Here is a 21,125-nt window from a genome sequence, read left to right on the forward strand (position 1 = left end):
GTAGCCTCATATAGGTGAATAGAGTTTATAGTTGATTTATATTTCTAAACTAGATAAAGTATGGCATTAATGGAGTATGGACAGGCGTGGCTTATAATGGAGTCACAAGTGGTCAGTGCCCCTGGGCCCTCCTCTAGCTAGGCACCCCCTGTAGGTGGCATGTATTTTTGCCAACATAATTGTTGGTTGATTTTGACTTAATAATAATTTTGTGCATGGGAGTGGGTTAGTGCTGCAGCTTCACCTAACTGGTAATATGGCAATGATTTATGGAGCAGACCATCAGCAGCCAAGCCATCCATGATTGCACACGTGTACTCTGCATTCCTGAGAGTTGACTAAGTCCCATGCCACGTTGCATCAGAGAACAGAGACTGAGAGTTTGATGAGTTGTGATTGGTGGAGCTCATTACATGCTTCTCATGTCCAAGGACAACAGCAGCAGCAGCTTAGTCATGGGTGGTTTGGGATTCAGAGGGAGCACTATGACTGTGAGGTCTCCTACAGAGTAAAGGGTAGAGGGACAAAGACAGGATTTTCATGTGGTATGTATGCATGTATGTAAGTATGTATGTGTGTGTCATATATATCTATCTATATCTATATATATATATATATATATAGATGTAACCTTGATTTTTTTTGAATTATGTATCACTATGTTAAATTTATTCATGAATATCAATAGTAATTTTGTATCCCCTTTAACATGCCCACAGATGACCCTAGCCAAGTAGATGAGGGTGTCTGTGGGGCCCTCCTACGACTCAGGGAGCACCTGCAGCTAGTGATGGCCGACCTGCAGGACCTGACTGACCTGCTCCTATAATTTTTATTTTTTCATTTTCATAGTATATTGTTGTTATAATAAATTGTTGTGGACAGTTAGAAGTTGTCTGTGTTTTTTTTTCTTTTATCAGTATATGTGTAAATAGTTTAAAATATTTATCACTTGCAAAAGGTAAATGCTTTATATAGATGTATGTTATTGTAGTGTGCACATCCTTGCAAGACACAAATGTAATATTATTGTACAGCAAATAACGGATTCAGTACGCAGCGGGCCCGGTGTGCTCGCCACGCAGCGGGCCCGGTGCCTCGCTATGCTCGGCACACTAATTTATTCTCCCTCCAGGGGTGTCGTGGACACCCCAGGAGGGAGAATGTGTCGGCATTTCGGCGGTCGGGATTCCGGCGTCGGGATTCCGAACGCCGGGATCCCGACCGCCGGGATATTAACTGCATCCCCAAATAACATTATCCAAAAAACAAAATACACACACACTATGTTTATAACTATTGGTAAGTGATGTTTATAACTATTGGTAAGTGAGCTTTATGTGTTAGTAATAATTAGCACATTGAAGAATATTTCATTTGACGTGCAATTATGATATAATATGCATACATAAAACCTAGATAAAGGGGTAACAATGAATAAATAGCACTTCACATGATGTAAGGGTTAATGTAAAGTGGTAGTAATGTGTTGAAGTATCTATTATGATTTAATTGATTCCAATTACAAACAGACACTTTTTAATGAGGTTGCCTAATTGCATAACTGTGTCATGTGACAGATTTATGAGTTCAGATAATAGTCGTGAGTTTTGCGGAAATACACCGCATAGGTGCGTACGTGCAGCTTCACGTCCGTTCTGATGCTGTAAGACCGTGCAGAATCATTGTGTGGCCACTGCACACGCACGGTTTGGATGTTGTCCGTAAACACACCCTCTTCTTAGAGAGCAAGTCGGTCCGAATGCGGAGGACCTGTGGGTGTTTTTTCGTACAATGTCCGCACAACGTGGTGTGCGGTCCGCTCCGAAAGAATTCGGAAATTTACGCACCAACCAGAATAACCTCCTTTGTTCTCTATTGCACAGTTCCCTACCCATCTACAGATATTTGCCCCTAATCCCTATCAAAAGCTTTGGCAAAATCTAGGAAGATCACATCTACAGTGTTTCCATTATCAAGGTTTTTGCTAACCTCCTCATAGAAACCTAGTAAATTTGTTTGGCATGAACGATTTTTCACGAACCCATGCTGATTAGTACTGAGTAAACTATGAAGGTCTAAATATTCCTGGATACCATCCCTTAACATGCCTTCAAATATTTACCCACTATTGATGTTAAACTCACAGGTCTGTAATTAGCTGGGTCATCCCCTTTTCCTTTATTGAATATTGGCACTACCTCTGCTATTCTCCAGTCTTTTGGTACCTTACCTGATGATAGTGAATTATTAAAAATGTAATAGAGAGGGGTCGCTAGTTCCTCCCTTAATTCCATTAGTACCCTAGGATGAATCCCAGCTGGCCCTGGTGATTTGTTTGTTTTGATTTTGCTGAGCATCAATATTATTTTCTCGGTCAAAATCAATATTGAGATCTGGCTTGTTCATCCCATTTGTGGTACATGTCTGCTCTCCCCAAGTAAACACTGATGAGGAGAACCCATTTAACAGTTCAGCTTTTCCCTTATCCTCCGTAAAACTTTTACCAGGGCTGCCGACAGGGGGGTGCTGTGGGTACAGCTGTCCCGGGCCCTGGCCACTGGAGGGGCCCGGGCAGTTGCCCACAGCGACAGCGGCACGTGACACCCCCCACCCCTTTGCCACACACATCCTCCCCCACACAGATTCCCCCCAGCCAGGCATGCACAATACACAGTGCAACCTGCAGAGCGCCGAGCCTAGGACACAAGAGATGCACCGCCCAGGAGTTGCACCGCCGCAGCTAGTTAAGTAATGGTACTCAGGGGGGGGCTGGGGGCTGCCATGAGGGTACTGGGGGGGGGGGGGGGTCGTAATCGTACTCGGGAGAGGGGCAGCTGTAATGGTACTGGGGGGGGGACCCGGTCTGAAGGTCAGTCCCGGGCCCCACAATTCCTAGTGGCGACCATGACTTTTACCATTGATATTGGTTAATGGGCCTATGTTCTCTTTAATTATTCGCTTACTATATATGTACTTGAAAAACTTCTTGGGGTTGGTTTTGCTTTCAGTGGCTATGCGCTCTTCATTTTCCCAATCCTACAACTGTGCATTCAGCACTACATATAACATGTAATCCTACAACTGTGCATACAGGACTACATATAACATGTAATCCTACAACTGTTCATACAGAACTACATATCACAGGTAATCCTACATCTGTGCATACAGCACTACATATAACATGTAATCCTACAGCTGTTCATACAGCACTACATATAACATGTAATCCTACATCTGTGCATACTGCACTACATATAACATGTAATCCTATATCTGTGCATACAACGCTACATATAACATGTAATCCTACAACTGTGCGTACAGCACTACATATAACATGTAATCCTGCATCTTTGCATACAACGCTACATATAACATGTAATCCTACAACTGTGCGTACAGCACTACATATAACATGTAATCCTGCATCTTACATAACATGTAATCCTGCTTCTGTGCATACAATACTACATATAACGTGTAATCCTTCATCTGTGCACACAGCACTACATATAATGTGTAATCCTACATCTGTGCACACAGCAGTACATATAACATGTAATCCTACATCTGTGCACACAGCACTCAGCGGTGTAGCTAGGTGCCATGGTGCCCGGAGCAAGGGCATATTTTGCGCCCCCCCTGTGTAATGAATTGGGGGTGTGGCTAACATGTGTTGGCATGTTACATTTGAAATATATAAGACACTGTAACGGAATCTGCTGCGCTATATAAGACACTGTAACGGAATCTGCTGCGCTATATAAGACACTGTAACGGAATCTGCTGCGCTATATAAGACACTGTAACGGAATCTGCTGCGCTATATAAGACACTGTAACAGAATCTGCTGCGCTATATAAGACACTGTAACGGAATCTGCTGCGCTATATAAGACACTGTAACGGAATCTGCTGCGCTATATAAGACACTGTAACGGAATCTGCTGCATTATATAAGACACTGTAACGGAATCTGCTGCGCTATATAAGGACAGTTGTGTAGCTTGGTTCCACGGTGCCCGGAGCAAGGGCATGTTTCGCGCCCCCCCCCCCCCTCTCCTCTGCTGGTAAAACGCACAGATGGGGGTTAAGGATTAGTCCTGCTTGTTGAACCTCTGGGTACCTTTGGAGATAGGGCCACACTGGCCAACTCACGTGCCCTGGGCTGGTGTCTGGGGTGGTCTGAGACCTTCCTATTCAGTGCCACCGGATGCTGGGGGCCATCACTGGTCGCTGCCTGATGTGGGGGGGGGGGTCAGTTGCTGTGGCCAGGTAGGTGCTGGCTCCGTGACGCTCTGGCTGTTGCCCAGGTGACACTGTGTACTGCGGCCAGTTGCTGGGTGCGAGGCCTGGGCTCTCATTCTCTCCTGTGGCCACCAGAACTTGCGGATCAAGGATGACACATTGGCCATGGAGAGGAGAAGTGCCTGGTCCCTGGGGAGGAAGAGGAAGCCCGAGGTCAGGGGTCAGTGCGACGAGGAGGAGGAGAGTAAAGCTGCATGGCGAGGGGCAGGAGGAGGAAGAGCAGCAGCGTGGCCAGCAGCGCATGGGAGCAGAGATAGGACGGAGTGGAGATTGACAGCTCCAGTCACCGGCACCCGACAGCAGCGCCCGATACCCGGCAGCCAGGTGCCGTGGACTGGTGCGGTGATGCGTCTGCCGGGTATCGGGCGCTGCTGTCGGGTGCCGGGGACTGGAGCTGTCAATCTCCGCTCCGTCCTCTCTCTGCTCTGCTCCCACGCGCTGCTGGCAACGCTGCTGGCTGGCGCCAGGTGACATGTCGGCGCCCGGAGCTGGTGCTCTGCCGGCTCCGCCCTAGCTACGTCTCTGTATAAGGAACTGTAACGGAATCTGCTGCGCTATAAAAGACACTGTAACGGAATCTGCTGCGCTATATAAGACACTGTAACGGAAGCTGCTGCGCTATAGAACATGCTGACAGCTGTAAATAAAGATCAATAAATAAAGATAGATATATACAGCATAAATAAAGATATATACAGCACAGCAGGCCAGGGCAGCAGCAGAAGCCAGAGATTCACTCTCCCATCCCACCCCCCCCCTCCCCCTCGGGCTCCACGAATCCACCAAAAAAAACAATCTTAAGCAGCCCATACACGCTGCTTTGTGGGCGTGCTGTACTAGCATGGATCACATTGCATTGCATTGCATGTGCATCCGTTGTGCATGCAATGTGATGAAACCTAAGTACAAAAAGTATGTGCTTGCACATACTTTTTGTACTTAGGTTTCATCACATTGCATTGCATTGCATGCACAACGCATGCTCAGGCAATGCAATGCAATGTGATCTGTGCTAGTACAGCACGGAAAGCACGCCCTCATAGCAGCGTGTATGGGCAGCTTTATTACTATGTTTCTTGTAAGAACATTCATTAGCTGTAAAAAAAAGAAATAATAAATCCACCTTGACTAATGGTATAAGGCACGGGCGGCAGCCAGCAAGACACCTTCTCCTCCTCCAGGCTACAGCCAGCGCTTGGGAAGGCTGATAGATGCCGCTGCTGTAGCCACTAGCCAGGGAGGAGGGAGGGGGTGAGAGACAGGTGACTCTGGCTGCCGCTGGGAGGAGTCTGTACAGTGTCAGTGTGCTGCTACGCTGCCTGGGCTGCCCGGAAGCTGGACCGAGCAGCAATTCAGAGACAGGAGGAGCCGGAGTACATAGGTCCCACTTGGTGTCTGCCCGCCGCCCGGCCTCACCGCCCGTGACGCTTGGCGGCAGGGACCAGGCGAGCAGGGCAGGAGCCAGGCGCCGGGCAGGGCAGCCGCCGGCGCTGCGCACACTGCCCGGGCCGTTAGTACTATGCAGACACACTTGCAGGGATCATTTGCGGAGGGGGGGCGGGCCGGAGGCGCCAGTCAACCAATCGGCGCCCGGAGCAGGAGCTCCGCCCTCCCTACGACTCTGACAGCACTACATAGAACATGTAATCCTGCATCTGTGCATACAGCACTACATATAACATGTAATCCTACAGCAGTGCATACAGTAATACATGTATATATATATATATATATAAATAAAAGTCCAAATATTAGCCCGATGAAAATGCCGCTATAGGCATTGAAATGTTGCCTTTGTGCTAAATAAATTGCACTCGTTTTTGGTGAATGGTGTGCCACATCCTTTCTTCAAGTCTATATATATATATATATATATATATATATATATATATATATATATATATATAGTTACATAGTAGATAAGGCTGAATAAAGACTTGCGTCCATCTAGTTCAACCTACGTAACAACAGATTATGATTCTTATTAGTACCCATGGATGTTTCTAACCAATAAATGTTTATCCAACCTTATTTTAAATGTATTTATTGTGTCTGCCGACACCACTTCTCCAGGAAGAGAGTTCCAAAGTTTGACTGATCAGAACGTAAAGACATTTTTTCTTCTAAGGGAACAAAATCTTTTTTCTTCTAATCTAACCTCGTGCCCTTGTGTCCTAGATTCCTTTCTAGCATTAAAAAGAGTGGTTGACAGTTCCTTATATTGGCCTCTGATATATTAGTACATGTTGAGCATGACCCCCCTTAAACGTCTCTTCTCAAGTGTAAATAGTCCCAAATTGCTTAATCTCTCCTCATATCTTAAATTCTCCATTCCCCTCATTAGCTTTGTTGCTCTTCTTTGGATTTTTTCTAATTCTATTATGTCCTTTTTATAGTTTGGGGCCCAGAATTTTACTCCATATCCGCCCCTCCCACCCCACCACTGGACACCCTCCCGCACCCACCCCTCCCACAGAACCACTGGACACTCTCCCCCACCTGTAGCACACCCACACCTACCACCATAGGCGTGTGCAGAACATTTTATTAGGGGGTGCACCGTCAAAGGGTTGTGCCTAGCACCACATAATAGGCATGTATAACACCGCCCATTGGGTGTGTCTAACAGCACAAATTAGGCGTGTCTACCATCATCTATTGGTACTCGCTACAATATAAAACGGCTCTCAGTATAATAAAACATGCAAATTAAGTAAAAAACATATATGGATGATATACACAAACAACAAGAATTATCAGTCCCAAGGCGCAGTCACTCTTCTTCTGCTGGTCCGAAAGAAGGGGCCACCACTCAACCCCACGTGGATGCAGTTCGTACAGAAAGGGACCAGGGGCGATGAAGAGGTGTTAACACATCCAACGAAAAAATAAAAAGAAATAGTGATAAAGGTTAGAACGTTGATTATTGGGGAATAATCTTTATCACAACAAACGGGAGAGGGTTCTTCAATAGCATACCCGTACTCACGCTCAAGATTGAAAAATTGTGCTCATAAAGGTATCTTTTGCAACACTAGGGGATTTTCACCACGAGTGGATTCTAAATTGCTGGATGCGTACCGTACTCACAAATAAGAGTTGCTGGCACAGGCGCATCAAGGTTTCTTTTTTTATGAAGGGAACCCAGTCTCTCAAATGCAATGTATATCCATAAATTGCACCATATAAAAATACAGAGAAAACTTCTTTCAGGAAAAGGGGTGTACAAATTTATTGGCATAAAACAAAGTTTGGGGAACACCGGATGGAAAGGACACGGTACCTGGTGACTGGGGTATTGGCCTTATACCCCAATCGTAACTGCATACAAGTGGTGGATTCCCCAAAATGAAGTACAGCAAGGCTCCTCTCCTGCCAACGCGTTTCGACAGGATAACCTGTCTTTTTCAAGGCTTGGAGAGGAGTCACATCAAGCCGATATTTATACCCCTGCACTTGTTAGCCCAACCCCGGAAGTAAGGGGAAGACCGGAAGTCAGGGAACGTTTCTCCAAACGTTACTTCCCTGTTACTGATGGACTTTAAATCCCTTCAGGAATATGTAGTGGGGCCCTCTGGCTTAGTAGCCGTATTTGCGGCCGAAAACGGGGTTGGGCTAACAAGTGCAGGGGTATAAATATCGGCTTGATGTGACTCCACTCCAAGCCTTGAAAAAGACAGGTTATCCTGTCGAAACGCATTGGCAGGAGAGGAGCCTTGCTGTACTTCATTTTGGGGAATCCACCACTTGTAGGCGGTTACGATTGGGGTATAAGGCCAATACCCCAGTCACCAGGTACCGTGTCCTTTCCATCCGGTGTTCCCCAAACTTTGTTTTATGCCAATAAATTTGTACACCCCTTTTCCTGAAAGAAGTTTTCTCTGTCTTTTTATATGGTGCAATTTATGGATATACATTGCATTTGAGAGACTGGGTTCCCTTCATAAAAAAAGAAACCTTGATGCGCCTGTGCCAGCAACTCTTATTTGTGAGTACGGTACGCCTCCAGCAATTTAGAATCCACTCGTGGTGAAAATCCCCTAGTGTTGCAAAAGATACCTTTATGAGCACAATTTTTCAATCTTGAGCGTGAGTACGGGTATGCTATTGAAGAACCCTCTCCCGTTTGTTGTGATAAAGATTATTCCCCACTAATCAAGGTTCTAACCTTTATCACTATTTCTTTTTATTTTTTCGTTGGATGTGTTAACACCTCTTCATCGCCCCTGGTCCCTTTCTATAAATGGATGATATGTAGTGATATGACAATGGTCTGGTACAAGTAACAATGCAAAACACACATAATTGATTCAATGGAATACAGTTCTAAAAAGCAAAAGTCTTTGGTAAAAGGTATTGATGGTAGGGATGTGTTCATAAGGGTGGGCATAGCATTAGGGGGTGCCTGTGCACCCATAAGACTCAATGTGCGCACACCTATGCCTACCACACCCACCCTCCTCCAACTGCAGCACACCCCCACCGGCCCTCTGACACCCACAGCACCAACGGACACCCTCCCCCACCTGCAGCACACCCACACCTGCCACACCCACCCCTCCCACACCACCACCGAACACCCTCTCCCACCTGCAGCTGACCCACACCTGCAGCACACGCACACCCGCCCCTCCCACTCCACCACTGGACACCCTTCCCCACCTGCAGCACACCCACACCCACCCCTCCCACAGAACCACCAGACACTCTCCCCCACCTGCAGCACACTCACACCTGGCACACCCACCCTCCCCAACTGCAGCACACCCCCACCCACCCCTCCCAAACCCACAGCACCACTGGACACCCTTCCCCACCTGCAGCACACCTGCACTCACCCCTCCCACAGCACCACCGGACACTCTCCCCCACCTGCAGCACACCCACCCACCTGCAACACACCCACCCCTCCCACAGCACCACTGGACACTATCCCCCACCTGCAGCACACCCACACCTGCCACACCCACCATCCCCCACCTGCAGCACACCTGCACCCGCCCCTACCACACCCGCAGTCCCACTGCACACCCTCTCCCACCTGCAGCACACCTGCAACCGCCGCTCCCACAGCACTACCGGACACCCTCCCCCACCTGCAGCACACTCACACCTCCCACACCAACACCACCACCGGACCCCCTTTCCCACCTGTAGCACACTCACACCTCCCACACCACCACTCCCCCACCCGCGATACTAATGCACCCACAGCACTTCCACACCCAGAATTCCAAAACCCGCACTACCCCCGCACCCAGCCAGCACCTGCCCATCCCCCATCCACAGTACCTACGCACCCATCCCTCCCCCGCCCACAGCAGGGAATCCTCCATATACTACAAACCATATTTCACGCAATAAAGGCGTTCAGCCCCTTACAACCGTGTGAAAAGCACCGATAGGGCGCAATGAATCACTATTCAGCGCTTCCCCGACCGACGCCAGTATGCTATTTAGGTAAGTCACCTTATACATGTATTTGTTCTCATCTGCACCTTGATAAAAAAGCCTAAGGGCTTTGAAACGTTGGCCACACACGCCGCCTGCAGTCCTGTATTTAGTTCTGAGTGCCGCTGCCCCCTACCCTGGATTGTATTGAGAGATGCACATGCATCTACTCCTTGGAAGGCACCGGACCTAACCTAGATAATTGTGAGCCCCACAGAAGCTCTACCAATCTGTGAGGCTAACAGAGACAGATTATGTTGGCCCACCAATTGAGTTTGTATGTGAGCTTATTGAGCTAGTGTTGACTCTCTGACCATTTTCAATATGGAAAAAATTACTATATCCAACAGAAAGGGACTACCATGGGCTCAAATCTAGCCCCAGTATATGCAAACATATATATGGTGGAATTTGAAGAGAGACACATATATCAGACCTATGGCAAGGATATCATAAAATATTTTCAATTTATTGACGATATCTTTATGCTTTGGCGAAACACGTTGGAGGCTTTTGAAGACATGGTGATGGAACTGAACTGTCTGGACACACCGATAACATTCACTCATAATGTGAATAAAGATTCAATAAACTTTTTGGATGTGACTGTCTATAAAGAGAACTGCAGAATGGGCACAACCTTATATAAAAAGGATACAGACAGAAATTCATCATTGTACTATACAAGCTTCCATCCAAGGCCACTCAAAGATGGACTACCAGTGTTGCAGTTCCTCCGTGTATTACGAACAAACACAGATCCACAGAAAGCTGAAATACAACTTAAGGAAATGATGACCAAATTCCATGAGAGGATATCCCACTGAAGTGGTACACCCGAATTTGAGAAAAGCAAGGAATCTGAGCACAATGAGTAGGAAATAAAAAACACCCAATCATCACCACGTATGATTGTAACCACAACCTTTGATACAAAAGCCACCATGTTCAAAAAGAATGTGATGAAGCATTGGGACATTGTCTCCACAGACCCGAAATTAAACCTAAAGGAGAAAAAAACATTATTCTCATACAAGAGAGGTCGAACGATTCGGGATCATCTAATGAATCCAATGTTGAACAATAAAACACCTGGTTTGCAAAACCTAGGTTGGGGTACTTTAAGTGTACTGGCTGTATTACGTGTCAATCCATGCTCACAGGAAGCACACCCTCATAATGGACAAAAATTGGACATTAAATATTGATTGTCCTGTTCATCGGAGTACATGATATATTTACTCAAATGCCCATGTGGGTTGACCTACGTGGGTAAAATCATTTGCTCTTTTAAAGAGCGAATGGCAAACCACCGTATGAGCATACGCAATACACTTAGTAGTGGCGAGATGGACAAACCGGTGGCCCGTCACTTCTTTCTAAACCAACATCCTCTATCCTCATTGAGAAGTATGGTAATAGATCAGGTCCCCAAATTACCGAGAGGTGGAGACCGGGCGAGACTATTGCTACAGAAGGAGTCCCGCTGGATTTTCAAGTTGGATACCATCAATCCCAGGGGACTTAATGAACATAATTCTTTAATAATTTTAACCTCTTTCAGTTCCAGTCTGACTTGGTCTAGTTCCCTTCCGACCTCCTCCACTACTAATAAGATTAGATCCAGCGAACATTTATTGAGCACTCCACACCATCGGGAACAGAATGTTGGATTGGTTCTCCCGATGGTAGGTATGTTCGCAATACCGAATATTTTTAGGGCTCTATTAACAGACTTTAATACAAGGTAAATTCAGATGAATTTTAAGTAGGGCACAAAAAAAATCACACAAGAGGTTTATCTGAAGTGAATCCTAATAACAATGCAATACCCAATTTCATAGTTTACAACCGATTCATTTTAACACCTTGAGCCATGCTGACCCAATAAACATTGGAAAAATATGTGGAATCCTATTAAATCACCAAGAGAGACATGTAGCAAATAAGTCCACCTGCAGCTGCAGCTGACCCATAGACTCTCCTATGTCCCCACGGTAAAATTTAATATGATTAAATGCGACATTGAGAAAAACTGTGTTAACCGCAAATTTAAACTGCACAAATATTATAAGGGGGTTGATCAGGTGCAATCCGAAGTGTCTTTTATTCCCAGTGAGGTACGCAAATTATTACCCAAACCCCGTTTTGAACCGTTGTCAAACAATGCGTCATTGAAAACATTCATGCGGATCTAGGAGTCCAAATAGACAGCAATCTAGGATGTAGTGCCCATTGTAATGTAGCTACAAAAAAGGCCAACAAAATTCTGGCATGTATTAAGAGGGGAATGGAAACTAGGGACTCAAGGGTAATTATGCCACTATATAAAGCATTGGTGAGACCTCACCTAGAGTACGGAGTACAGTTCTGGGCCCCACACTATAAAAAGGACATCATAGAATTAGAAAAAGTCCAAAGGCGAGCAACAAAGCTTATTAGGGGAATGGAGAATTTAAGCTACGGGGAGAGATTAAGCAATTTGGGACTATTTACATTAGAAAAGAGACGTTTAAGGGGGGACATGCTCAACATGTACAAGTATATCAAGGGCCATATAAGGAACTGTCACACACCCTATTTTCTACTAGAAAGGAATCTAGGACTCGAGGGCATGAGTATAGATTAGAAGAAAATAGATTTCATTCAGCTAGTAGAAAGAATTTCTTTACGGTCAGAACAGTCAAACTCTGGAACTCTCTTCCCAGAGAGGTGGTAACGGCTGGCTCATTAAATGCGTTCAAGGCAAAGTTGGACAAACATTTACTGGAGAAAAACATCCATGGGTACAAATAAGAAATATAATTTGTCTGTAAAATATCAGAACCTACCAAATCAGCAATGGATATCTATACCAGGTTGAACTAGATGGACGCAAGTCTTTTTTCAGCCTTACCTACTATGTAACTATGTAACTATGTTGGATAAATTAATGATGTCAACGATTTATTGATGGGAGATGATGTTGTGCGCTTTAACAATTTGTATAGTGGTGAGACTCGGGCGCTAAAGAGTTTGTCTGATAATACCAGTATTATCATACGTCCCGCCGACAAAGGTGGGGTGGTGGTAATACAGGATCTTGATAAATACAAGATAGAAATTAACAATCAGCTGTCTGATACTTGTGTTTATGAAAAACTTAGAGGCAACCCAACTAATGCATTTTCTAAACAACTGTTGACGGTATTAAATAAATATGTTGAATCTGGTGACATCATGAGAACACTTGCTGATGCCTTATGTTAAAAAAAAAACATTACTCCATTAATGTACACTTTGCCTAAAATACACAAGAGGATGGTGGATCCCCCTGGTCGCCCTATCATAGCGGCCAGGGGATCACTTTTTCAACCTGCCTCTGTGTATTTAGACTCACTATTACAGCCTTGTATTGTTGGACATCCTAACTACATTTTGGATACCACCTCATTTCTGAATAGACTTGAAGCGTGCAAAACATCGTTACCATTTTATTGTTTTTTTATGCAGTGTTGACGTGTCATCCTTGTATACCATTATTCCTAATATGTAGGGGATGACAGCGGTCAAACACTTGATTACTGATAATGACCTGTACAAGGGCCCTTCGATTGAATTAGTTATGGAACTTTTTATTCTTACACAAAAATATTTTTTGTTCGATGGTGATCATTACCTCCAATTGGTGGGGTGTGCGAAGGGGTCCAGTGTGGCTCCATCGTACCCCAACGCCTATATGTTTGAGGCAGAGGAAGACATTTATTTTGAGAAACCATCGATCAAGGAACATATAAAGTTCTACACCAGGTATATAGACAACCTGTTTATTATCTGGTCTGGGTCTAAGGAAGCCTTTGTACAGGTCATTAATGATCATAACAACATAGAGAGCCCCATCTGGTTTTCTTAGTTTGAGTACGTGTGGCCCTAGAGAGCGGACATAGCGATCAGCCGTTGTTTTGTATACATGGCTACTGGGCAATGCAACCCGGGAGGATGTGACGTCCACTGTTGGGGGCGTACTCTTCCGGGCGCGGCTGCACCAGGTGAGAGGCGGGAGCACGGGTATTAGAGGGTTTATAAGGTGAGATTGTTTGTTATATTCTTTGTACCCTGATGACGAGAAAGTAAATTTTTTCGAAACGATGGAATACACGTTGCTGTCTGACTGAATTTATTGCCGTGAGTGCCGCTGACAAGATATTTGTGTGTATATATATATATATATATATATATAATATTTTCACGGTGTTGTCGGCACTCGATAAGGGACTTGATATGAGCAAAGAAAAATCTGAGACCGTGATCAGCTAGTGCTAACCGTTTCGGAGTACTCTGACGAAGGAATTAAAATTTCCGAAACGGTTAGCACTAGCTGATCACGGTCTCAGCTCTTTCTTTGCTCATATCAAATCTCTTATCGAGTGCCGCCAACACCGTGAAAATATTCTGCATACTTTCCTTTGGAAGGCACCAGGGCTGCTGTCGTACATTCTGTGGAGTGCCGGATCCCTGCTACCTCTCTGTCTCTCTGTCTCTCTGTCTCTCTCTCTCTCTCTCTCTCTCTCTCTCTCTCTCTCTATATATATATAGCAGATGGTATGGAGAGGGCACTCGGCAATAAATCTAACTCACAGGCAGCAGGTGTTAGTCTCACTAACACCTGCTGCCTGTGAGTCAGATTTATTGCTGAGTGCCGTCCATACCGTCTGCTATAATTTGGTCTCCTAGCAAGGAGAATCCTAGGAAAGGCACCGCGCTAGCTGATGCAAGAGAGGTGTGCTCTCCTACTCCAAGACGCATATATATATATATATATATATATATATATATATATATATATATATACTCTCTTGTAGATTATCTAGTGAAGGTGAAATCCCCACAGGCAGCGAGCACCCGGGCAAGTACTGTTACAGTAGCCCAATCAGATGAGACACAGCTGATAACAGCGTGCTTGTCATGAACCACATAAGACTTGTAAATAAAACATGGCATACAGTATAACATCTTCTCCCGCATGACTCTTGCAGATGGCCAGAAGGAATACTTTGAGAAGCTGAGGCACCTGATGGAGGAGATGCATGCTGAGTATAAGAGGCCGGTCTTCCTGATTGGCCACAGCCTGGGCAATCTGTACCTGCTTTATTTCCTCAACCAACAGCCCCTGCAGTGGAAACAGAAGTATATCAAAGGGTTTATATCCCTGGGAGCCCCATGGGGAGGCGCAGTTAAGCCGTTGCTGGTGCTGATGTCAGGTCAGTATAGCCGGTGCCCTCTGACCCCAAACAGAGACCGGGGACTAAATGTTTGTACAGATATATTATAAATTCTGTGTTGTGTGATGCATGCAGTGTGTTGCATTTCATTTGTGGCAGGATAGCTGCAGAGTGTTGTTTAGCTCTGTGGTAGGATGGCCACAGCATCTCGTGGATGTGTGTAGTAGATTACATCATTCTGTCCTTAGTGGCATCAGTGAGGGATTTGAAGAGTAGATGAGGTCACTAGTGATATCAGATGACAGATGTAGTAGATGACATCGCTGACATCGCTCTGTCCTTAGTGACATCAGTGAAGGATGTGAGGAGTAGATGGTCACTACTTATATCAGAGATGCGTGATGTAGATTACATCATTTTGTCCTCAGTGACATCAGAGAGGGTTGTGAGTAGTAGATCAGGTCACTAGTGTTATCAAAGGTGCATGGTCCAGATGACATTGCTATGTCCTTAATGACATCAGTGAGGGATATGAGGAGTCAATGAGGTCACTAGTAATATCAGAGATGCGTGGTGTATATTACATCATTCTGACATTAATGGATATAACTGAAAATGGACAAAAGCTGAAAGTGAAATATCTAATAGCAAATTCAATTACAGAAGGACTTATTTCCTTCTTCAAAGTATGTACATTTCTATCACCCTGCAATGTTCACTCTGTGATCACTATGCAAGTAATTTACAGTATATTTAAAACACTTGTAATATGGTGGTCTCCACTATGATCTAAACCTTAATGACTTTAGTTTTATTTCACGTAATGCACCCCAATTGCTTTTGTTCATAGCACATTGCTTTTGTTCATAGCACTCCATGGTATTGTCTCAAAATCTATAACATCTTTAGTTCTCCTTACAACTCACACATCTATACACAATGCCTTCTCATTTATCCACTCCCTGCTTATTATGAGATTTTTACATGTATATGCATTTGTGTCTCCTGCTTCTATTTTTAGTGACATCCTCCTCAAACCCATAGAAATATTAATGCTGTAAATTTGCAAGAACGTTCTTCCTCCCTGCAACAACTGACATAACTGTTTGCTAGATTCACTTTTCCTGAGATGGCTGTATCACACTTGAACCGGACTCTAGAAATAGCCCTTGATGAAATGGCTCCAGCTACCCATTACAGTCCATATTGACTTAGATGTCAACCATGGCACTCTGTATTAACAAATCACCTATAGAAACTCTCAAGTAAAGTAGAACCATAGTTGCCTACCCTCCTGCATTCTGCAGGAGACTCCCTGAAATAACAGCAATCTCCATCTCTCCCTCATTTGTCTAGCAATCGCCCTCATTTCACCTAGCCCACATTACACTGTTAAATTTTTGGGGTAAAATGGAATAAGAGATAGATACAGTTACATTGAATTATCAGCGCCATTCCCCAGCACTTTATTAAGTATAGTAGCTCTTACTAATTGCTTTGGGGCTCATCTACATTTGGATATAAGTAATTTAAAAAGATTCCTCCCAGATGTAGCAGTACACACACCCTCAATGGGGCGCTGTGCAAAGTTCTGCTACCATCTATAATCTCCCTGAAACTAGTTTTCAAAAGTAGGCAAGTATGAGTAGAACATCAGTGCCATAAATCTTGTAATCCAAGTGACTACCTCCCGTACAGGACTGTCTAACCCTCCTATCATAATGAAATACTCACTGCAAAACAAACATGTTTCCAATCTCTACCCAAGCCTTTGACCTTCAGAAACTTTTTATTATACTTAAATCACTTCTTAACCCTGCCACCTCTTAACAACCAGCTGCCACTATCAATGTGTAAAGGTAACCATACACTAGGGCAATTTAAATGAAGCTTGAAATTGCATCAGATGTCCCTTGATCTCCCCGGCAGCTTCCTGGAAACCTGCACCTCGAGACTCTGATAAATGAGTCCCACCCCTCCATGGGAACCCCAGCCCGGTGAAGTAGGGGCTGTCCCCGCCACCCCTGGGCTGTGAGTGTCGGGCTGATGGTATTATAATAAAAAAAAACATTGGTGGACAGTGGAAGCTGCAGCCTCAGATTTTCTCGTGTCCGAGGCTTCTGCTGCGCCACTGGGTAGGAAGGAGGGAGCAGGGTGGAAGGAGGGGAGCTGTTGCCACTAGATGGGAGGAGGGAGAGGAGGTGAGCCTTGCCATGTCTTGCAGCGGAATACACTCCTCCTGATGACCCGGTGATGGATTTCTCCGTCAACAGGTACGACCTAGGAGGTGCGATGCAATGCGCACGGGAACACGCATTGCATCGCACCTCCTGTCATGTACATGCAATCTGGGCACTGTACATGCCATTTATTGCTGAAGTCGTATGTAAATTGCCCTAGTGTATGGGCACCTTACTTATTGGCTTCCTACTTCAAGTACAAGTTGGATAAAATCCAAGATGAAATCATATGCTCTTCCTCAGTCAGTGACCTGCCCAATTCCCTACCTGACCCTCTGGGACCTTCTCAGCATATGTTCTCACAAAAAAAGATTAAGGTGAAATGTAACAGGATGAGAGATTCAGAAAGTAGTGTTCACGCTAGGCTGTTTTAGCGGGGTACCGCGCCCTGCCCAATTTGTAAAGGGCAAAACGCGCCCTGCTCGTTTTGCGGCGCCCTGCTAAAACAACCTATCACATTGGTGCCCGCTGAGGGCTTCTGTACGCCCCCAAGGCAGACTTTGGCGGGCAGGCCTGCCCACATTAGTGACGTCCCCAGACAGGCCCGTCCACATTAGTGACGTTGCCGGACGGGCCTGCCAACATTAGTGACATCGCCGGGCAGGCCCGCCCACATTGGTGACATCACCAGACGGGCCCGTCCACATTAGTGATGTCGCCGCTCGCCGGGTTGGGCCCGCCCACATTAGTGATGTCGATGGGTCCGCCCCTCCGCATACAAAGTGCCCCTTTTCCTCAAGCACCCTGCCCTGCTGGGATGCTGTAGAGAACACTAAGAAAGTGAGAGATTGGTAAAGCGGCAATCATTTACACTGCAAAATCAATCTGGTATAACAGTGTAAATGATTGCCCATATCTCAGCCCCATGCCCCTACAAGCAACATGAGAGACTTGCCTACACTCGCCTCACACACTTTCTTACCGGACACAACTTATTGGCCCTACATCAGTCAGGCTTTCATGTCCAACACCCCACAGAGACAGCACTGACTAAAGTAGTGAATGATCCAGTCACTGCTAAGTGTAATGGCCATTACAAACTCATTCTCCTAGATCCCTCTCCTGCATGTAACACTGACTACTCTCTTCTCCTACAGACACTACAGTCCTATCCTAGTTCTCATCCTACCTATCTTACTACTCTGTCAGTGTCAGCTTCTCAGATTCCGCCGCCTCCTCGCTACCTCTACCAGTAGGAGAACCTCAGGGCTCAGTCTTAGGTCCTCTGTTTGGTACTTGTGGAGTATCACAGCTCCCATCGCATGCCATCGCATGCCATATGTAGTGGCATGAGATGGCATGTAGTCGATGCGATCGCATGCGTTTTTGCATTGAAATGCATCCAAATGAATTGAAATGTGCAGGAAACATGTTAAATGCCCCCAAATGTCATTTTTCAGAGTGTACCACCATCACTATCAACGTGAACCCGAAGCGTGGCGAGCGCAGCGAGCCCGCGAGGGGCGGCGGTACGCGTCCTACGACCTTTTCATACCCCACTATCCACGTCGGCGTGGAGTTGAGAATAGAATAGTGTGGCGAGCGCAGCGAGCCACCAAGCCCGAAGCGTGGCGAGCGCACGCGGATACCTGTGAAGCCCGCGAGGGGACGCGGATACCTGTGAAGGTATCCGCGTCCGCTTGCCACGCTTCGGGCTCGCCACACTATTCTATTCTCAACTCCACGCTGACGTGGATAGTGGGGGTATGAAAAGGTCGTAGGACGCGTACCGCCACCCCTCGTGGGCTCGCTGCGCTCGCCACGCTTCGGGTTGGCGTTGATAGTGGGGGTGGTACACTCTGAAAAAATGACATTTGGGGGCATTTAACATGTTTGCTGCACATTTCAATGCATTTGGATGCATTTCAGTGCAAAATCGCATGCGATCGCATCGCATCGCATGCGATCGCATCGCATCGCATGCGATGCGATTTTTTAGCTTGCGATGCTCATCGTGGGAGCCGTGATACTCCACAAGTACCCTCTGTTTTTCTAATCTCTACCACATCTCTTGTCAAACTAATCATCTTATCAGTATTATATTTACCGGATGATACTCAGAGCTTCCCACCCTCCACAGACCAGTCACCCTCTGTACGCGGATGTTACTCCGATCCACCCACCCTCCACAGACCTGTAACTGTCTGTACTCGGATGTTTCTCAGATCCCCCTGATATTCTGTAACTTCAAAAAGACTCAAGTTGAGTCTAAATGTGCCCTGGGACGGAGGCCTTGATTATTGGACCAGTGTTTGCACCGGGACCATTCACTTGAGCTCAAAATAACTGCTTGATCAGTTTCTACATCTCTGAATAAAATTATCATTGTGGAGAAGAAGTTATTGAAGGAGAGAGAACTATAAACCGCCCATGAAAGATGTGTACTAACTTGTTTCTGTAGATTCTCAGAGTAACCCGTCCTCCCCAGACCTGTCACCATCTATACGCAGAAGATACACAGTGCTACCCATCCTCCCCAGACCTGCCACCCTCTGTGCGTGGATAATAGCGCTACCCGTCCTCCCCAGACATGTTACCCGCAGTACGTGGATGATACAGACCTACCCATCCTCCCCAGACCTGTCACTGTATGTAAGCGGATGATACTCAGAGCTACCCATCCTCTCCAGACCTGTCACCATCTGTATGTGGATGACGCAGACCCACCTATCCTCCCCAGACCTGTCACTGTCTGTACACTGATTATACTCAGATATACCTGTCCTCTCCAGTCCTGTCACCATCTGTACGCAGATGATACTATGAGCTACCAGTCCTCCCTAGACCTGTCACTATCTGTATGCAAATGATACTCAGCGCTACCCCTCCTCCCCAGAACTGTCACCATCTGTACACAAATGATACTCACATCTACCCATCATCCCCAGACCTGTCACCGACCTAGACGCGGATGATCATCAGAGCTACCAGTCCTCCCTAGACCTGTCACCACATGTACACGGAAGATATTCAGAGCTACCCGTCCTCCCCAGACCTGTCACCATCTGTACGCAGATGATACTATGAGCTACCAGTCCTCCCTAGACCTGTCACCATCTGTAGGCAGATGATAATCAGAGCTACCCATCCTTTCCAGACCTGTCACCATCTGTACGCGGATGATACTCAGTGCTACCTGTCCTCCCCAGACCTGTCACCATCTGTACGCGGATGATACTCAGCGCTACCCGTCCTCCCCAGACTTGTCACCATCTGTACGCGGATAATACACACCGCTACCCATCCTCCCCAGAACTGTCACCATCTGTACACAAATATTACTCACATCTACCCATCATCCCCAGACCTGTCACCACCTGTACGCGGAAGATACTCAGAGCTACTCATTCCTCCCACACCTGTCACCATCTGTACGTAGAGGATACTCAGAGCTACCAGTCCTCCCCAGACCTGTCACCATCTGTAGGCGAATGATACTCAGAGCTACCTGTCCTCCCCAGACCTGTCACCATCTGTAGGCGGATGATACTCATATCTACCCGTCCTTCCTAGACCTGTCACCATCTGTACACAGATGATGCTCAGAGCTACCCATCCTCCCCAGACCTGTCACCGTCTGTACGTGGATGATACTCAGAGCTACCCATCCTCCCCAGACCGGTCACTGTTTACACGCGGATGATACTCAGAGCTACCTGTCCTCCCCAGACCTGTCACCATCTGTATGCTGGTGATACTCAGATCTACCCATCCTCCCAGACCTGTCGCTATCAGTAGGCGGATGATACTCACATCTACCTGTCCTCCACAGACCTATCACCCTCTGTACGTGGATGAAACTCACATCTACCCGTCCTCCACAGACCTATCACCCTCTGTACGCGGATGATACTCAAATCTACCCATCCTCCCCAGACCTGTCATGTCTGTATGCGGATGATACTCAGAGCTACCCATCC

The 21,125-nt window shown here is 46.2% G+C and overlaps 1 protein-coding gene across 1 annotated transcript in view; it reads left to right on the top strand.

The window, feature by feature from the left end:
- Positions 1 to 21,125, top strand: part of LCAT (lecithin-cholesterol acyltransferase) — a 131,419-nt gene that overhangs the window by 89,454 nt on the left and 20,840 nt on the right. Inside the window, exon 5 of the mRNA XM_083165104.1 lies at positions 14,780 to 15,004. Within this exon, the coding sequence (XP_083021230.1) occupies positions 14,780 to 15,004 (225 nt within the window). The remainder of the gene's footprint in view (positions 1 to 14,779; positions 15,005 to 21,125) is intronic.

This window comes from Crinia signifera, chromosome 11, assembly GCF_055691185.1.
Source record: "Crinia signifera chromosome 11, ASM5569118v1, whole genome shotgun sequence".
Classification (NCBI taxonomy): Eukaryota; Metazoa; Chordata; class Amphibia; order Anura; family Myobatrachidae; genus Crinia; species Crinia signifera.